Source organism: Pogonomyrmex barbatus, unplaced genomic scaffold, assembly GCF_055798465.1.
Source record: "Pogonomyrmex barbatus isolate J1 unplaced genomic scaffold, ASM5579846v1 scaffold5, whole genome shotgun sequence".
In the NCBI taxonomy this organism is placed as follows: domain Eukaryota; kingdom Metazoa; phylum Arthropoda; class Insecta; order Hymenoptera; family Formicidae; genus Pogonomyrmex; species Pogonomyrmex barbatus.
In genome coordinates, this window is record NW_028297149.1 from 11,569,010 (window position 1) to 11,590,130 (window position 21,121).

Genomic DNA, 21,121 nt, shown 5'->3' on the forward strand with positions numbered 1-21,121 from the left:
CAACAAACTATCAAAAATCAATAACATGTGGTTAGTTATTTTTTTTACGTTTTCCTCTTTTTTTGAAAAATATGCAATCTATAGATCATGCATCTTTTTTAAGTACGAACCATTTCATGCTTTGGACCAATTGTATACAAAATCTTATGATTATTATACATCTTAATATCTTGGAAATTAATTAAATAAAGAATTCTAACAAAAGTACAGACACATTATAATAACATTTTTCACAATTAACAAAATTGATCAATTGTATTGACAAATTTGTTTACTTATGCCTGTAATTATGCGCGAATTTATCAAATAATAAAAAGTATCGTGCGATACATAGAGCAATCATTTGTTAATAATTAGTTAAAAGTATAAGGCAAAATTATTCGGTATATATATGAATTTTTGAATCTGGTTTGTTAAATATTTCTAGCTGACGGCGTTTACACGATATTCAGTCCATATTTTTTATATGTACAGTGTATTGTACATACACGCGTACATAGTGGCGACCATATACTTAAGAACATAACAATTTGACTTTTAAACTTTTCATATTTCTACCGAGAGCATGGTAACGGTGTCAATAATTTATTTCTAAATATCTTAGATCCTGATGTATATATCTGCAATAGAGTGTTCACCTGTTATGAGAAAAAAAAGCACTAATAGATTTTCGGTTCCTGCATGATTGCATTAGAACTGAACTGAACTGAACTGCAAGCCAGAACTGATGAATATAAGCATGCAGCTAAGGAAAACGATTTAGTGCAAAAAAGAAATACGGCGTCCCATATTATCTATATAAAAATATTAGATTCGTCTTCTGCGGAAGACGAATTACTTGTTAAATATTACTTATTAATTACTTATTAATTATTTCAATAAATTATGACTTATGTCATTTTATGCTACATATTGGAATGTAAATATTAAAATTTTTTTTAGATCTCAAGAGAAATTTTTATTTTTACATACTTACTGTTTAAATATCACTCTGACCTCTCTCAAAAGTCTGTTTTTTGTGACTGAACCACTGAATATCACATACACATTAGTGCTCGCACTGCTTGCACTGACTCTAGACCTAGGGCAGTCAGTTCAGTAAACTCGTGCGCTAAGTTATACTGCTGGAATAGTATCGATGACGTCATTTCGGGAACAGAAAACGCTTTATACTTACTCTTGAACTAGTGCAACCAGTGCAGGAACAGAAAACAAACCTAAGGTCTGTTCTTTTCGACTGGACTTTTTTTGCACAATTTATCTTTCTTCCTTTTCTAATTCCTTTTCATGGAAATGTTAGAGAGAAAAAGAGAAAAGATGAACCGTGCAAGAAGTTGAACTGAAAAAAAAAACAGGCCTCTAGTACGTATTAGTGTATGTTATTAGTTTAGTCGCAGGGATGTCAATTTATATACGATTGCAGTCACGCTGCACGTGTACGTTCCGCGCTTAGCGTATGTGCCAGCCCCTCCACGTGCTGCAAAGTGGGTGCAATCGTACGTAAACTGGCATTCCATTTCCTGGTTCAGTGAGTCAATTGGAACAATATATTTAAACAGTAAGTATATGAAAGTAAGAATTTTTGAAAATACTAATACGTAATAATATTAATAATATTAGTACATTAATATATAAGCCGAGTGTGTTAATAAGCAAATAGAGTCATAGCCGGCAAGCAAGATCTTGATTGCTCAATTTCTATATATGAAATAAATTCAAATAATTTTTTATTATCAATCACGTGGGAGAGAGAGGAGGGGGGGAATTGCTATAGAATTGCTACATTGTAAAATCTAAAAATAGTAGTAGTACGTAATTTTGTTTATTAACACTCTATTTTATTAACATACTCGGCTTATATTAATGTATTATTCTTACGTCGTCTGAAAAAAGACGTTTTTTCTCATTATTTATCTAAATATTGCGATAAATATTACCAAAAGTTTCGGTTTTAATGGCTAAGATGCCTGTTCGGAGAGCAGGCATTCCAGGTTCGACTGAGGTGATATTTTTCGCAATATATATTTCCTATGGAGGGGGAGATAATAAATTATTATTATAGATTATTAATTATAGATTATTTTTGTTCTTTTGCGAATGCAATCCTAGCCACTATACAACATACAACATACATTTATATTTTGAAAAAGCATTTAGCGAAATGTATTTCGCTCATCGCTCTTCGATCGTAGATATCAAGAGTCAAATGAAATCTTTTGAGATTAATTTAATTTATAAAATATAGATATCAAACATATCATAACTACGGCGGGCAATCATATTTTTTTATATATTTTTTGGTAATGTAAAAATGAAATTAATTATCGTCGAATGTATTGTGCATGCGATCATAATTAATTTTGTTTTCTCAAATGTGTGATGTTCAATCTGAGAAATCTAAGAAGAACCTGGAAATCGACATTGGGTTTTTGAATATGATTTGATAAATTTGACGTTCGATGAAATTTTAATTACTTATTGGTGATATCATAAAGGCTTTAAGACTTTGTAATGAAAATTGGGGAAAATTGTATTTAAAGAATTTAATGTGATTCTTATGAAGTTAATCACCAAAATTAAAATGAAAAGCGTTCAAGATTAAAACATTTCAGATCACAAACCCTTGGTTTTACACTCATAGTGTTAATGACACACATAGTGTTAATGAGAGACACTTTTAATTGAAGCTGTTAGAATACCATGTGATATTATTTAAACCGCGTTTCTTGTACTATCAGCTGCTGCATCTCAAAAGGAAGCGGTCGCGACAAGCACGTCTTAATGACTTCTCGACGACACAATTATGTTCTCGTTTTCACGAAATGACGTGAGATAAATTCAAATGCGTATCTGTGCTCGGCACAATGCTATTCTGGTAAATGTAGGAGGGTTGCCGGCGAGAGGATGAAGTTTTGATACGAGAATGAAACAGCTTCATACTTTTTTATCACGATCCATCGTCTCGTAATAAAAGCAAGAAATAGATAGGTAAATTGCAAGTTTTCGATGATCTATATTGAAACGAAATTGCATTGCAGAAAGATAATGCACTTCTTTCAAGCATAGGTGTCTGAAACATTACTTTCGAAAGATATTTGTACAATAAATGATATTCTCATTTGAGTCTAGAAGAAGAGAGATTGATTCTTTTTTTATTAGACCTTTAGACAGACACGATATTTTGCTTTGAATATTCTTATCGCAAAATATTAATATAAAGCTATTAAATTAATTTATTTAACATTAACGAAATTATGCTTAAAAGTAGCAGTTATGTTAAAAAGAAATAAGTTCTTTTATCATCATCAATTTTATATTTTGATTTGTTTTTAATTGTTTTTAATTAATTATATACATTTTTAAGAAAAGCGACTTGTGTCAAATATTTTATAAAATACCTTGTTATACTCACATTATTTTGTCTATATGACGAAATATGTAAGACATAATAGTACTATCGATTTATACATCAACTTTGGATATATAAGTGCGATGTAAAAAGCTGTCGTTACACCGGAAAGCTTTGTCATTAACTATCGGATAATGCGATCATATATTTTCATAAGCAAGACAGTATCATTGCCTTATCTGCTGAGAATTTCTTCGAGAAGCACGATGCATCGTATGTAAGTGACCACGGATGTTAATTTATGGGCTGAATAACGACTTTCCGATCTTGGATACTTGCCATCGCGCGGGATACTTTAGCGAGGGCGGTTTTACTGCGTGGAATAAATTTCCGGGAAGTACGCGACCTGATCCATAAAATAAGAAATCTCCGATAGGCGCATCCCTGGCACAGTAATTTCACTTTCTTTACGTGTTCCTTCTTCTCCTTCATTTCTCGGGAAATAATTTCATTATGCTGGAAGGAAGATTTTAAGCCGATGGCTCGTACGACTTAAATTCCTATGATTCCCAGCGCAACGATAATTAAAATCGTATAACGACCAATATGACGTAGAATAGAAAATACATTATTGGAAAATTAGGAGAAAGTAGAGAAACTGATTTTTTTTTTTTTTTTTCTGTAAAAAGAAAATCAAATAATACGTCCCTTTAACGGTTAACCTAGACTGTTGTCTTAGTTATTTTTTTTTTCTTAAACTGTTCTCGATTATCTGCTCTGCTAAAGGATTAAAATAATGGAAATTTTTACAAACGGCACTAAAAGAAGGGAAATGACGCTTTTGTGAACCGTGAAGAGATGTCAGCGAAAGTCACCGGGGCAGCTCGTTAAGCCGACGAACGGTGGTGATTCGTCCGATTTGGCAGAAAATCAATGACGACCTGTCAATAAGCAGACGTCTGCTTTCCGCTTCTGTCCTCCATAATCTTCGTGCGGCGGGTCGAATAAAGCGTGGCTCCCTTTTTTGTAGAATATAGAGAGAAAGAGAGAATCTGATGAAATCTGGCACAGACGCATGGTTGTCTCTTCTAAAATTTCATCCCGCGCTCCGTTTGCGACGGGATCATGGAGTATCCTGATATTGCGTTCGGTGCATCGAAAATATTATTATTTGCATAGTAAGCGTATCGGCATATCATTCGCAAGTTTTTTTGTTTGTTTGTTTGTTTGTTTGTTTTTTTTTTTTTAGATATCCTCCTTCATATCTGAAATTCCAGCGATAAACATATCCTTTCTCATTATATATTTATACTTGCAAATACTTGAAAGTGTTCACCTTTCCAAGTCCTTCTGCATTCGTTCTGCGTCTGACAAGCTGTTAAATATTAATATTTCTCGTATATAATGAAGAAATTCTTTTATTCCTCGAGGAAATATTTCTTATTACAATTTGACGGATTATTTATTTAAGCAAACATTTGGGAAAGAACAAGGGAGAATATGAGAAGATATTAAATACAGCCAGGAATGTGTGGCAACTGTCTTATTACGTTTTCCTCTCCTCGTTTCTATCGTGAGAGAATCACCCCCCCCTCCAGCGGACGTTAAAGCCAAATACTCTTTTCGGCGTTACTTATCGGGATCCTTGATTACGTCCGGGGTCTGAAAAAAGCTGTACAAAGCACGACAAGTCCACTGCGAAATTGTATGTAAATTAAAAGGAAGAGGGAAAAGCAAAGAGGGATATAAAAAATGTTATTGCGGTTTTTGGGGCCAGGCGAGTCGGATTGGCGCCAGAGTTCCGAGATTGAACGAGCGACTTAGGAAGTTCTGTTAGAAGTCAAGCCTGGCGAGATGGTAACGTAGTGACGAGAGGGGGATCAAAAGGAGGAAAAGAAACTCGTCTCGCGTAGATTCGGTTAGATAATCTTCCATCCGGGCACGAGAAAGCGAAAAAGAGAAAACCGTTTTCCGTAATAGAAACGGTTACGGAATACGAAAAATATTAATTTTACGCTTGTAATTTTATTTTAAGTGGATTTCCTTGCTCGTATCGGAAAAATCACATGTCCGAGTTGGATTGAAAATTGAATTTCATCTTAGATAACTATTTAATACCGATCGTGTGTTATCGCGCCAATTACAATTTGGATTTTTCAGACAGTTTACCAATTTATTTATACCGAATATCCGTACTTTTCGAAGAGTTTGTACTACTTCGCAGGGTTCGACAAGCCAAAAAAATTTAATTGATGTGGTTTAAAAAAAAAAAAAAACTCGTCAAGAAAACTCGTTATCGACTTTCTCGATTTATTCGCTGAAAAGACGCGGTAATTAATATGATAATACTCGAGTAATCGGAAAAAAATTGATTTTTGTCGTCGGTTATCCTTTGTAACGCGCTCTCCGTCGCTATCCAGAATCCGGCTGGATCAGATACTTGGCATCAGTTAAGAGCAACATCCTATAAATAAACGCACACATACACAATACCGGCAGTTTCCAGAGCGAAATTTCTCCTTCGTGATTGCGTTTGTGGGCTGCACCTACGTAATCCCGCAATCTTCACCTGTCGCACCGCGCCGCTTTGGCAGAGCTCGAACCAATTATCTGTGTTGCCTTTGATGTCGCCCACCTTTCGCGGATGTTTGCACCAAACAGCGCCGGGGTCTCCTTGACAAAGGATCTTTCTGAAAATTCTGCGAGTATATGCCATTCATCCGCCATTTTCTTCAATAGCTGTTTGTGCAGTCCGCGTGCACCCCCGGCTTCGTTCTCCAAAGGTTTTCCGTAATCGAATGCAGAATCAAAGAGCCACTTTCAAATTGAAATTTGTCACTCTACAGCGAGTGCAAAATATTAATTAAATTTTTACAGCCGCGTTGCTCGTCGTTTTCTACATGTCAAAAAATCGAATCGTCGCGACGGATTAAACGTGAGCGATATCCATCTACTAAAATTGATAACCGGAACTTCGATAATGACGTAATCTTATGATTTACGTAATACTTTATACGATCGGATCGGATGAGTGCTCGAAAGTAAGATTGCACGACAGTGAAATGACTGAGGAAGAGGAAGAGGAAGAAGAAACTGCAAAATTGTTGCTGAGCTTTACTTTCATCTGATCATCCGCGGTTCGGGAAATCGTAAAGATCGTCCGTTGCGAAGATGGCTTAAAATAGAGACGTGAGAGAGTTACGAAGTTCCAGATGAAGGTTCGCGGCTTTCCGTTAGTGCGATCGTTACGGGAAATTTTTCTTGACAAGATTCTATCTCATATTTCTTCATTGCCACAGCTATTCTTTACGGCTTAGAAACTATAAACTTTCATGGCACATGCGGACGTACACAGAGCTAATCCGAATAATTGTGACACGGAATAAATGTGAGATGTCTTTCATTGACGAATTTAAATAATTTAATAAACGAAGTTAAATAATTCCGAATGATTACTTTTACTAAATGAACGAATAAAATATTATTCATATTTTTTTTTATTATTATACATATACTTTGATACAAATTATTATTTTAAATGAATAAATTAAAATAAGTTTTTTGGTCAAATATTGTGAGCTAGGAATAGAATAATTAAAGCAACAGACAGAGAGAAATTTCGAAGAAATTTCAAAGAAATAAACATAAAGAGTAAAATTTCATTTTTATGTAACTGAAAAAAATTAAAATGAAATGTTTTTTTATGATTATATTGCAAGTAGCTAACAAAAGATAAAAAAGGATGAAAAAATGTACGAAATAAATAAATAAAAATAAATAAAAATTGCGTATCACATGTTACCTTAATAGATTTTATATATTTTGTTTGCAATTTAATTAAAGAAATTTGAAGTGACATGAATATTTTTTGTATAACGTTTGCTGTTTTTTTTTTTTTTAAGCAAAATATTTATTGAAAATATTATTTTTAATTGAAATATTGGAAATATTTTTATTAAAATTATTTTCAGTTTTCTTTATTATATTATTATAAAATTGTTGAATTGCAAAAATTGTCTCATTATTCGATATGCCTTACGATTTATTTTTTCACGATTTTTTCATGATTTATAAGAAATACATTTATATTTCTCAAAGCTTATATCTAATGTACTGTGGATGTCATATTTATAACATATATACGAATATTTTACTTCGCGGCCCGTTTTCGCGGCGTCTGCATCGAATTTATACTCGTCCTCGGCAGACTTGTTTTTGTCGCGAGGGACGCGCGAGCAAGTAATATCTTCACGCAATATAGATTCTAGTAACAAATAACATTTCCTACTTCTTCAGTGCAGAAACAAACGCAAATCCTTCCACGTCAAAGAATGATCAGATAAGAAGATTTAATATCGCGTTTCTCTCATCTTGATAATGCGTACCAAATCCTTCGTCAAAGAAGGGTAAATCGTTTTCAGCTAGATTTTCTTTTTTTTTTTTTAATTATTCAACACACCAGAAATTCTTTGCAAACTTTATTTGGCTTCCTTTGGATCCTAACAATGATGAAAATATCTTAAGCGATATTACTTTATTATATGTATAATGTATAAACAAGGTAGAAAACATTTTATATATATAAAAATTTATGTTTATATTTACAATTTATATAACAAACCATTATTTTTTATCTGAATATGTTTCATAAATATTTGTACTTTTTTTTTTTACTTTTTTCATTTTGGCAAACATAGTCAATTTTTAATATGACCCATTTTTTCTTTTACGCTATTTTGCGAGAAGCCATTTGCCAACAAAAATTAGTATCCTTCACCAGCTTTATCCCTTCATTCTTCAATAGGTTTTATTTTCTTTCGCCGTTCTGCAAATGGCGCGGCAGAATAATTAATAATCAGCTTGCGGCAGCTAATGTCAATTAAATTCGCTAAAAGTGATGGACTTTTGAAATTTGCGAAACGTATAACTGATCTTAAGATTGTAATATTTTCTTTACAGAATGTTTGTCATATTTATGTAATAATTATTATAAAAATTATAAAAATTATAAAAAAAAAGAAACAAATTATATATAAATAATTTCTAATTCCATTAGGAGTATTAGAAAAAAATATAGAAAATGTATGTGTGACTGAAGCTTATGAAAATATCTTAGGAATAATAATCTCTCGAATAGATCTAATAAATCTAATTTAATATTTTTTTTAACTAATTCACACTGTTTAATTATATAATTAATGTGTCGGTCGTTTCTGCAATGATCTTTTAGCGTAATTGCATTTTCCGTGATGCGATTCCGCGTTTTCTTTCTTCTTCATGCACATTCTAGACTGAAATATAAGGTTATGGTCGCAGTAAAACGATTCACATAACCCTGGGTACTTAAATCGAGAAAGTACTTTGGACGTACGAGAATAATCATTTCGAGAATTTCGCGATTAAAGTAATAATCACAAGTTCTCTGCAAATATTATAAGCCTGAATTCGACGATTATCATACTATTTACGTTCTTATCTTTTTTTTTTTTTTTTTTTTTTTTTTTTTTTTTTTTTTTTTTTTTTTTTTTTTTTTTTTTTTTTTTTTTTCACAAAATCCTTAATATTTTTTCTCGAAGTCTCGTGCATATGTGTATCTCTTCATGATTTCTTTTCTAAAAGGAATTATGTTTCGCGAGCGTTCTATTATTACCTTTGATGGGTGAAAATGAATTATACTATACACGTCTACTGTACTCGGTATAATAACAATGAAAGCATTAAAAGAAATGCAAATTAAAATGTGTTTTAATGTGAAGTTTTACATACAATTTCGCACGTATGAAACGTATCCTTCAAATGCAAACCGATTGAAATCGATACCTTTTTTTTTTTTTATTTTACAGTCGATTTTGTTTCATACATGCAAGTACATATGTCACGTGCATCATTCCGGGATTTAGCGCAATCTTTATTTGTGTTACTCTTCGGTGCTCGATATTAAAAAAAAAAAGTCGATTCGCTTGGTTTTATCACTTGATGTATCGTTGGGCAGGTCAGGTCGTAAATATTCCTGGAGATTCCGACCTCGGACTTTCGTAATCCTGAAATATATGAGGGAATAAATCGATTGACCGTGCGTATTTTTCGTGGCTTGCCGCAATTTAACAGACGGCAGCAGTTGCATTCGCTGCAGAAAAAACGCCGGATCAAATCTCAGCTTGAAGGCGTGAAATTATCCTGATAGTGCTGGCAACGTTTATTTATACCAGGAAATTTTTCTTACCGCTCGAATTTAAATCTGAATTTTAACAAATGGCACGGTATTATGGCATTTGTTTCGTGCAATATCTATAACTAATATTCGGATATTGTTCAATGCAAACTGCAATTCGTAATGCTTTATCATCTTGATGACGATATTTATTTAAACTGGTCACAACAGTGATTATCTTCTTGCAAATTTCAAATATTCGCCTTAATAATATATGTGCTCGGTACTATTAATTATTCCAGATCTGCGATATCTAATCCACAGCAATAATTTACGCGGCGATTTAAAAATACAATAAAAAACACGTGTATGTATTGCAACAAAGGTCAAAAGCATAAAGTGTATCGAACACTCTATCCGATAAAACCATGTACGTGACAGTAAATCTGTGGTTAGCGGGATCACCGTTGTAAAACGTGGTCGCCACTTGAATTACTGGCATGTGTGGAATTGTTGAAACGAATTGTCGTTACGACGTACTCTCTTTTACAGTAATGTCAATTCATTAATAGAACGCGGAGAATTATGCTACTCGTTCGGACGTAATGAATGCTCTTCCAGAAGGCTATATTATTTTATTTCAGTTGAGCGTTCGTCTACATATCACGTCATACATCTATTTCTTTTTATTCACACACGCGCGCACACACACACACACACACATACACATATAAGCGTTATTATTATAATTATTGTATCGTATAACGACACATTATTATTATTAACAATAGGTTCCACTGGTAACGTTGAAATAAATGAAAGATGCGATAGAAAGATTTCCCGAGATAAATATTTTTTAATAGCATTATTAGTACCGAGGCCACGTACATTAATCACGACGCTTTAAATCTTTTAAAAATTAGCGGATCGTTATTTATATACCTATCCTAGATTCTCGACGTTAAAAGAGCTGCGGAGAACGGGGGCGAAAGGGAGGGATATAGAAGAGGCATTTCCACAACGATCAATTTCAATTATTCCAGCAGTCGAGCAACCTTAGCAACCATCACCAGGTACGAATGTGTGCGAGCGTCTACGCGTACTTATGCGATATTTCCGTTTTCGAGGCCGTCATTGTAATTCGAATTTTTACGTCGGCGGGGATGACCAGGTTATTTCCACGTAAATAATGGAGTCAATTAGAGCAGCTAATTATTTTTCAGAGTCCCGCCGCTTACTCGTCAATCATCCCCCAAAAAGTATGGTAGAAAATAACGATTGTTGGCGTGAGCGAGCTTTTGAAACATTGCATATTCAGGAAGGAAGAATTTACATTTATCTGCCACACGCGAGCCCGGTATATACAATTAAAATGTGCATATAAAAATTTACTATTACATGTACATTTATTTAATTAATAGGATCTTTTGTAGAGTTCAATGCACGTCAGTACGAAAGTTCGATACGCGACACAAAATCCGAGAGCCGAATTTATTTTTTTTTTTTTTTTGCTTTCCTCTACGATAAGACGTCGCGATTAGGTATAACTTATTCATTAGGATTTCCACAATTTTACTTCACATTAATAAAAATGTATCGCTATCGTTGGCGGATATTTCCATCTTTAAATTTATTAGCACGGTCTTAATCGCGTATTTCTTTTCGCGGCGAGTTCTCTAGAGGGGACAAAAGTTATTTCAATAATTCCCTAAGGTATACCATTGGTTCGCAACCAGGCTTGCAAATTTTTGTAATATTTTATAAAGTACTAGCGAGGCCATAAAAAAAACTTTACGTCTGTGAAACTGGTAAAACTAGCATGAAGTTCCGCTGTATCGCGGGAGGAATTTCTTGTACGGCCGGCGGAAAAATCCGCCGCTGCTCTTTTCTTTTCCAATTGTCTCACTTGTATTTTATTTGGAACACACGTATCTATAAGTTACTGGAAATACTCGGAATGAGTATTGTTCTATAAAGTATGATACTCGGTCTGTTGTAAGGATTTTTTTCTAATCCACCTCGAGAAACTCTTCTCGCGTGCATCTTTTTCTCTTTAATTCTGTTTATTTGACATTCCATGTATATTTTTTTTTTTATGAGTGAAAATGATCAGAAATGCTATTTGTGTGTAAATTACACGTACGCTACGTGTATGTAAATTACACATTGCAAATGTTAGAAATTAGATGCGGTCTAGTCAGTTTAGAAAAAAAAACTCCATTTTTTTTTTTTTTTTGTTGTTAAATGCCTCGAAATATCTTTAACGTTCGAATGACTTGGACAGCTGACGTTAGCCGGTTTGTATTAGATTGTTGCTAGAAACTTCCGTGATGTGCAACACGAGGGAATCGGGGGTAAATAAAAAGACCGCAAAGCTTGCGGAGCGTGCGAATCGGAAAGAGCGCAACGAGTAGGGCGGCGGTTTGCGGCGATCGCAGACGCGATGAAGAGGATCTCTGCTTCTCCTACCATGAAGCCCTAGTTTACTTTGGCGTCGTCAGTGCTCTCTCCTTTGTACAGAAAGTGTCATAGCGACTCTCGATCAATGCTACTGTGTTCAGAGAGAGTTACGTTTCTCTTACTATCTAGCTGAACCAGCAAACATCCGTGCTTCTGTGCCGACTGCAAGGATTAGTTCAGCTAACTCTATCTCTAATAACGGACAATTGGCTTGAGTCAAGTACTTTTTTTTTTTTTTTGTTATATTTTTATATAAGATCTTTTACAATTTGTAAGACTTAATTGTCACTGACGTGAACGGCGTTCTGAACTTTTATATAAACTTTTATATAATATATTTTTATTTTCTTTAACAAGAATTGATGAATATGAAATAAATATATATATATATATGTTACTAGTAACACAAACGGCGAAAAAAAATGTAATATTTTGAGTAATAAGTTTCTCCCTTGGGACTGCCTTTGTTAAATACTAAAACTTTTTATTCTCATATGTTTGATATTTAATTTTGATTTATTAGAAAAGTAAAGTTAAATTTACGAGATGTGGAACTGTGGATTCTGTGGATATTTGTTTGCCAACTTTTACATTTGGAAGAATTAATGTACAGGAAATTAGCTTATAATTTATTAATTTTGATTTGCGTTACATTTATTTAAGTCAATTATTAAAATTCGTCGTTAGGAATATCCGTAGGAATATTTGAAAGACAATTCACAGAGATCGGAGAGATATTAGCAAGCATAGCGACATTGCGCGCATAAATTTAGAAAATGCGAATTTGGATAGTTTTGTTGACTTTATGAATAATAAATTTGGTATGACGTTAGGACCGCACGCGCGGTAAGTAGGTTGATTGAATTCGTCGTTTGCCAAACAATTCCACAAGTGAATTCGTAGGCTAATTTGCGTAACAAAATGTCCCTAATTTGTATGACGCGCTGCTGCTTCACCACATCGCGAGCATAAACTGCATTTTATCAATAGTACTTTTGTGCAAAGTACATTCTACATTCTATTCATAAACGAATTATTTCGTATTATGACAAATAGGTCAAGAATTATAATTGCGATCTATGTAGTTCATGCGGTTAAATTATTTAGATAGTGTCCTCATTTTTTTTAAATATTTGAAGAGGCAAGTTTAATAGTTGCATGAAAGAGTTTCTTTGAAAGAGTTTTTGCAATAAAACGGTACGATTTAAAATAACGTCTAAATAATAAACACGTTTTTCCTATTTGGGTGCGAAATAGCTTTACTCTCATTATGTATCTGATTGATCTTGTAAAATATGAATAGCAACCTTTTCAAGCACGTTTCCGTTCTATAATGATTGGCGTATATCGAACTGTAACAACGCAGCTTGCAATCTCCCATTGGGAAAAGAGTAATTGTGTTGGGATCGGTGTGCAATTGAGTTCAAAATTGCAATATGCTTTTTATTGCGTGTGTCAATACAAATTGGTACGAATATATAATTGTAACTATAATTAAGTTTAAAATTTAAAATCTATGGTATAAAAGAGTAAGGTCAACTCGATTTAGCAATTTTGCATTTAGTATTCAATTTTATTTTAGTTCATTTTATTTATAAATTCTTTTATTATATCGATCTTGCTCGTATATTTAATTGTATAACCCTTTTAATAAGGAGCTGCGGTAGTTTGTGTTAGCACGAACTCCGATTCATACGCGACATATTGAAAATTTTCTGGTTGTCTTTTTTTTTTTTTTTTTTTTTTATTTTCGTTGATTTTTCTGGTCGACCATTCGCCATGCTGTTTGGATGCAATAACGCCGCGCCATACAATATCCGCGCGTGAAGAGAGTAATTGCGCTGGGATCGGTATGCAGATGAGCTCCAAACCGGATTCTGTTTTTCATCGATGAAGTCAATATTACGAAATAGTACGGGCGTCTCGGTAAACCGATGGTGGTACAAGGGAAAATAGGTATAACTTCTACAAGATGTTACTGAATTCGCCAGAATTCCGTAGCCTTGGGATGAACCGAGCGCCGTTATATAGTAATTAAATTTCCTCGTTGCACTCCTTGCAACGAGTTATTTTGTAAAAAATTTAAACTGCAATTCAATCTTGTCTGTTTTCCATCGTATTCGATATGCTTCGTAGGCATCGTTTTTTCCCCATTGCCGCCCTGGCTCATTATTATCGTTGTTCAGAAACTCCCCCGTAGGCATGTAGTAAAGCGGCAACGCTTCGAATTATCTGTAAAATTGCATTTGCGTCATTTCGAGATCCCACGATTTAGCAACGAACCCTTAGTACCTTTAGGTAATTTTATCCCATGGACTGCATTAATATTTTGAAATGACTGTTACGTATGCATGTTCATTCTGTGTTCTACAAGGGATTACTAATTATTGAAATTAACTTTACTTATATTTAATTAATTAATAATTCTATTCAATGCATTTGAATTATGGTCTTGTGGAATACAGTTATACGATGGTATTTTTGTGGTTATCACTGGAGTTAATGAGATTATAATTAATGCGATAAATATTTGTCTTGCTCCACATTGCTTTAATTAATGTGTGGCAAATTATGGAAACCCTGATATAAATCAGATTAAAATCTTGTAAGAACAAAGATAAATACGCAACGCACGCAAGCTCGTTTATCTCTGCAGGAAAAAGCAAATATTTTTTATACGAAATATTATTTATTCTCATTTAATTTTTACTTTATTAATAATCGAGATTCAGTTTTGATAAAGCAGATAGCTTTCATTTATTCTTTGACAAGAGAAATAATATCTTTATTATTAATCTATTTTTTTATCACACAATTCGCTTTGATATATTGAAATTAGCACTGTATAATTGTTGGAAATTATTTTTCACAATTATTCCAATTGCAGTGAAATAATTTAGTTTAAAAATGTCAAGCACGATAATAATGTCTCTGACATTAAAATTTAAAGTTTTATTTTTTTTTTCTTTCTTTTTTTTTTATAGAAACTAATTAACATGAAGACGCACGATATGTTTCGGACACATTATAGAAACGTATATATATCTATGTCGTATGGTATTATCAATTTACTTACCTATTCAGGTATCATATATTGTTGTTTACTGCCAAGTAATAAAAAAACTCTGTACAACTCTGTAAAATTCTTTGTCTTTGACTATTAAATTAACATGAACTAATCTCTAAATTAACATGAAAATACAAGTTTAATACATGCTTTGTTATATAATGTAAAATTATTTTTTGCAATATTTATTTATTTTAAAATAAAACATATATATATATATATATATGATGTACATATTAATCATTTTCTAAAGTAAAAGATATATTTTTTAAAATAATTTTTATGAAACATGTATGTGAATATTCCTTTAGGATTTAATATGAAATATCGAGGATTATGTAAAGAATAGAGGATAATAATATGACAAAGGCAAAAAGAAAAAATATTGACGAACATGCATCTTTGTACATCAGTTTATTATTATAGCGGTACTTTGACACTGGTTATTTTAAGAAAGATAATATTTAGCCTCTTCGCTATTTTTGTCTATTTGCTCTCTCGCTTTCTCTCTCTCTCTCTCTCTCTCTCTCTCTCTCTCTCTTTCTCTCGCACGCACTCTTTCTTTTATTTTTGTATTTGTTGAGAAGCTTGACAGTTCATCAAGCTTAATGGAATTAAATATGGAAGCAATATTTCTGTACATCCCGTTTTACTGCATTCGAGAACAATTTCTCGAATTAATCTCCCTTCCCTCTTTTTCTCTTACACCCGATTCTCTCGATCTCTCGCACACGCACACGCTGTTCGATAAAAATTCTTCCGTCTAGCACTCTCTCTCTCTGGCTTCCTGTCTGGTTTTATCATTCAAGCATACTATTTCGCCACTGCGAATTTTTCATCCCCTACATTCTGCATTTTGCCCTACCTGTTTCTCTACCACGTCCACGTTTTTCTACCTTTCGCTAGCCTTATGCTCTCTTCCTACTTTTATTACACTCGCACTTCATTTCAGTCACAATATAGTCTTCTCAGGAATTGAGCGTACCGCAAAGAGTCAAACTCTTAAAACGCGGCATGTAACCATTATTATTGTCACTATGTCCAATTTATCTGCCAATCGGCTAATTCGTTAAACCCGCCGCTCGCTTGTAATTATCGCCACTCAATTATGACACGTCTGCGGTGACTGCATATGCGCGATATCGGAATCAGAAAACATCAAAGACACCAACACCGAGGATTTCGACGGATTTAGAATTCTCTCTCTTCTTTCTCTCTCTCTCTCTCTCTCTCTCTCTCTCTCTCTCTCTCTCTCTCACGCGCGCGCGCGCGAATAACGCGATATTTAATTTTCATTCGTACCTCTCCTCCTACAATTGCCATTTATTACGAAGAAAATCGAGATTTTGCGCGATCTCGATCTACCGCGATACATGCGTCGAAATAGTGCCGAATTTTTCGTTCGCAGTTTTCCTCGAGTTTTCGTTCGTAGTACGCATCCGGTATTTCCCGACTGACGACATGCGCAGCGCCGGTTGTGTTTGTAGACGTCAGAATTTATACGAAATAACGCGGTGACTCTCGCTCGTGCTTTTAACGTCTTGGTTACAGTACTTGACGTCTGCATCTCCGCCCTTGATGGAGTTTGAACAGTGTCATCCTCGGGTATTCTTTCCATCCGGGTAGATACCGTACCGATATCGACATCTGGATGACTTTACATACTGAGCCACGTGTGATTTTCAAAGAACTCGATAAGTCAGATACATGATTACAGAGATTGATTTTATAAGTAACACTTGTTTATGTTAGACTTAGAAATTTGTTAGAATTTACGTGAACATAATGTTTCTAATTGCTGCACTGCAGATTTTTCCGTAGTTATGATAGTCTCACGACGACTGTCCGTCTTTATCCCATTGTTTTTAGATTAAGTTAAAGTTTTAAGTCACGTCCGAATAATTTCTTCTTTGCGAGAGATTGTCTCTAATGCACGACGTTATTAGCGGTTTTCGAAGCGACACGGATTAGCTCGGAGTATCTCAGTTCCCAACAGCTCGACATTTACAGTCGCCTGTCCTTTCTCCGTGCGTATGGTCTCCGCGCAGTTCAGGAGGAATCCTTCCAACTTTCCGATTAACACTTCGTTTACCTCTCTCCGACAGGTCCACTTAGTCGCAGACAATAGGATGGACACTGTCGATCACCGATACCGGGCGGGCTACTTGAGGATCTTCCTCAAACACACGTCGATCAGTCGTGGGCTCGCCGATTGTTGAGGCAGCGTCGACGTTTCCCGGTCGCGATTCTCGATGTCCAGCCGCCTGTCCCTCTCGAACAGACAGACGTACTCCGACTCTGGTCACCAAAGCTCCGCGGTGGGCGTGAGAGTGTGCACCTCGATGTTCTCGTGACGGTGATACCTGTCCGTTCGCTGTACCGTTGCTCTTCGCGAGAGTACGACAGTCAGCGCCGCGACAGCGCTGAGGGCCGCGCCGACTAATACCAACATTCCGGGATGAGCACCGGCGGACAAAGCCTCGGACAGCCTGGCACCGGAATCGGTCGCCCGACTGTTCAGCTCCTCCGCTATCGTCTTCGAGTCGCGCTCGTCCAATATCGCGTTTGCCTTCGTCGTGTTGCTGCCCGAGTGCTTCTCGATTGTTTTCCTTCCCTCGTTCGTAGACGAGAAGCTTTCGCCAACCCCCCCTGACGCGGCAAGTTTGCTCGTCCCATCTTCTTTTTTTCGCGCCTCACCGTTATCGGCTCGGTTATCGGAAGTTTGCGGACGCGACTCCACATCTTCCATTCTCATAATGGATAACTTGGGATCGCTCGTTGCTCGAGAGGTCGGAACGACGATGTGCTTGATTAAATTCTGATCCACCGAGATACGATTTGTTTTATCGCCCTCTCGATCCAGTTCCCCGATGCTCGTTCGCATCGAGATTGACGACGTTACGTTACGGAAGGACGTCGGTGCCTCGTAGACTCGCGATGCTTTTTTTGGTACCGCTGTCGCTGTGCCGATACCGGTTTCCGCACTGGAGACGAAATCCGAGTCAGCTACATGTACTATTTTCGATTCGGTTTTCGCGTTTATGGAAGATAGCGTGGGAAGATCCGTGACGTTACCGTCGGAATTCGCATCTTCGATATTGGAAGACACCGTGACGTTTGGCTGATCAGTATTCGACGTATGTTCGAGCGTGACGACGACAGATAGGGTAACCGAGGTGCTTGCTGCCGTCGTAACGATTCCCGCGGTTGTGGAAACGAAATTTGGCGGCGGTGGCAATTGGTGCAAAAATAATCCTGCCAATTTCCGCGGGCTGGAGCATCGTGCTGGCTGGTACTGTTGATTCGATTCCCGATGTTGCCTAATCCACTCGCCCAACCAGTAGAGTTCCTCCGTGCAGTTCCAATTGTTCCTCCCGAGCCTAAGAACGCGCAGTTGCGGCAATATATACGCGACGTCGGATCTGATGGTGGTAATATTAGTGGCCGAGAGATTTAGCTCTATCAGACTCTTGCAGGCGGACAGCGCGGCATCATCCGCCAGTAATTGACCCGCGAGAATCGGACTGCGCGATACATCCAACATTACTAGACGCTCCGGGGTCGGCACCGGGAACGCCATATCGCTTTGTTCTTCCTGATGTCGTTGTAGCGACGTTAGACCTGACATTCGGAGTTTGGTCAGATTAGTCGGTCCACTTAGAGTATTAGTTGATAACGCTCTAATAGGATTATCGGATAGATTCAACTCGGCGAGCAGAGGCAGTTGACCGAGGGCGCCTACGTCGATCTCACTGATGTCATTATCGTTCAACATTAACGATCGCAGACTGTATAGACCATTGAGATCGTCGAGCTTCAATGCGGTTATCGCATTTCGCTGCAGCTTAAGCACCACCAGACTGCTCGGCAAACTACCCGGTACCTTCGAAAGTACATTTCCGGATAGATCAAGCTCTTCCAGAACCTCCAGTCGTCCCAGGGCATCGTTCTCGATATCGATCAGACGATTATCAGCGATATCCAACATACGTAGCAATGGATAACTGTCCAAGTCACCGCCACGAATGGTGGTCAATCTATTACCAGCGAGTCTGAGCGCCCTGACCGATCTCGTCAAAGCCGCTGGGACGCGTGCTAATCCAGTGCGGGACGCGTCTACCGTTTCCAATCTTCTTCCGGTACCCAATAATAGAGACACGTCTCTCTCTTTTAGTGGATTTTCCGCGAGTCTTAGAACAGATAGCCCCGGTAATGGTTGCAGCGTTCCGGAGGCCGCTCTGGCTAATCCATTTCGCGAAACGTCGAGTTCCCTCAATCTGTCGAGACTCTCGAACCACCTGGCGCCCAAGACTTGCAGCTGGTTTCCACTGAGATCGAGTTTCTGCAAGGAGTATAGCGGCGTGAGCGCGCTATCCGGCAAGTCCGCCAACCTGTTGTCCGATAGATCGAGAAATTCCAGTCGATCGAGCCCGCGAAACGCGCCCTCGTCCACCGTGCCGATCGCATTCTTACGTAAACTTAGTCGGACGAGTCCGACGAGCGTCCTGAAGGAATCGACACCGATGTCGGATAATGAGTTATCCGACAAATCTAGGCACGCTAGCTCGCTCAGATTCATCGCGCGGATCACCAGCACGCTCTTTATTCGCGGCAAGTTGTTGCACGACAGATTTAACGATCTCAAGCGCTCGAGACCGTGCCACGATGCGTTCAACGACGCCAACGAACAATTTGTCACCGCGAACTCGACCAGATACGGTAAAATCTCTGTTGCGCTCGCCGGCTTCTCTGACAATGACGTGTCGTTCGTCTTGAGATTATCCGTAACGCTGTTTATCCCGAGATCGTTCGCCAAGTCAGCGGTTTCCAGCTCATCCAGGAGTGCATCGACGTCCGATCCCTCGGCGTTGTTCACCGACAAACTTCTCACTACCGCGGGTAACTCCGATAGACTGGGTACGCGGCCGCGACACGTCACGTCCAGCGGAGAAAACGACCCGTCGTTTTTCTCGGCATCATCCTGATGACACTCGCAGAGATCCGGACAGGCGGAACCGCTCGCCATCAAGGCGAGCAGCACCAACGGAAGCCACATCGCTTCCAAGACGACGTCTTCACATCTCGTCCGCCGTCCGTAGGGATCTCGCGACGCCGCTCGTCCGCTCGTGGACAGAGTGACGAGGCGCGCGAGACGATGATCGCGGGGGCGCGTGCCGCAGCCGCGAGTTCATCTACGGGGTGTAATTGACGCGCGATCGACGTTGGTAGTTATCGACGATGATGAATGCCGCCAAAAACGTTATACGGCTTATATGCGGATGCCAATACCGGCGGGTACTATCAGTCTCGTCGAACGTGAGGTCCATACGAAGGACTGACAAATACTGCGGCGGCCGACTCGTAGCTGCACCCGCCACCCTCCACATTGCTCCTCTCCTCTCCTCTTCTCTACCCCGCGTTTCGTCTTCCTACCCTTCCAGTCTCTCTCTCTCTCTCTCTCTCTCTCTCTCTCTCTCTCTCTCCCTCCCCTTTTCGCGCGCGCTCTCACCCTCAACGCCGATCCCCCTCTGTCTCTGGCTGTGTGCCGCCACCTACAACCATTCCACCCTTCCGCCGTATCTTCCCCCTATATACCGGTCCATATACAGCACCACCACCATCATCACCATCACTACTACCACCATCTCTACTACCAACTACCACCACTACCACTACCGGCAGCCTCTCGCTTTTGCTCTCGAACTCGATAAGGGGCGCGAGCGCGCTTGCGTCCTCTGACAGCGTAGTGACGCGTAGAGCCGCTATCCTACGATTTTACCAACTACCCTTGCTACCGGCCTTGCTAGCTGCCACCTAGCGAACTTTCCTCGTCTTCCTTTACTCTCCTCCGTTCCATTCGGCTCCATTTTGGCTCATTATCGCTTTTTATATCACGACGAATTTCGCAAGTTTCACTTTTAACATCTTTAATGAAATATCATACAGATACAAAAGGCACTAATACTGTTGTTAAAGGGAAGCAATTTTTTTTTTGTTTTACTTCTTTTCTTAACACTGTACAATATTCTATCGTTTTATCTATTAATAGACATTTTAAATAATTTACATGTTGTACTCATCAGGTATATAATGT

At 37.6% G+C, this 21,121-nt stretch overlaps 2 protein-coding genes across 2 annotated transcripts in view; one reads left to right on the forward strand and one right to left on the reverse strand.

Moving 5' to 3' along the window:
* Positions 1-21,121, forward strand: part of timeout (circadian regulator timeout) — a 103,325-nt gene that overhangs the window by 22,583 nt on the left and 59,621 nt on the right. The gene's annotated exons all lie outside the window — the stretch shown is intronic.
* On the reverse strand, positions 15,425-20,386 carry LOC105431560 (uncharacterized). The gene has a single exon (XM_011645815.2). The coding sequence runs from the start codon at positions 20,081-20,083 to the stop codon at positions 17,330-17,332; it is 2,754 nt and encodes a 917-aa protein (XP_011644117.2). The 5' UTR covers positions 20,084-20,386; the 3' UTR covers positions 15,425-17,329.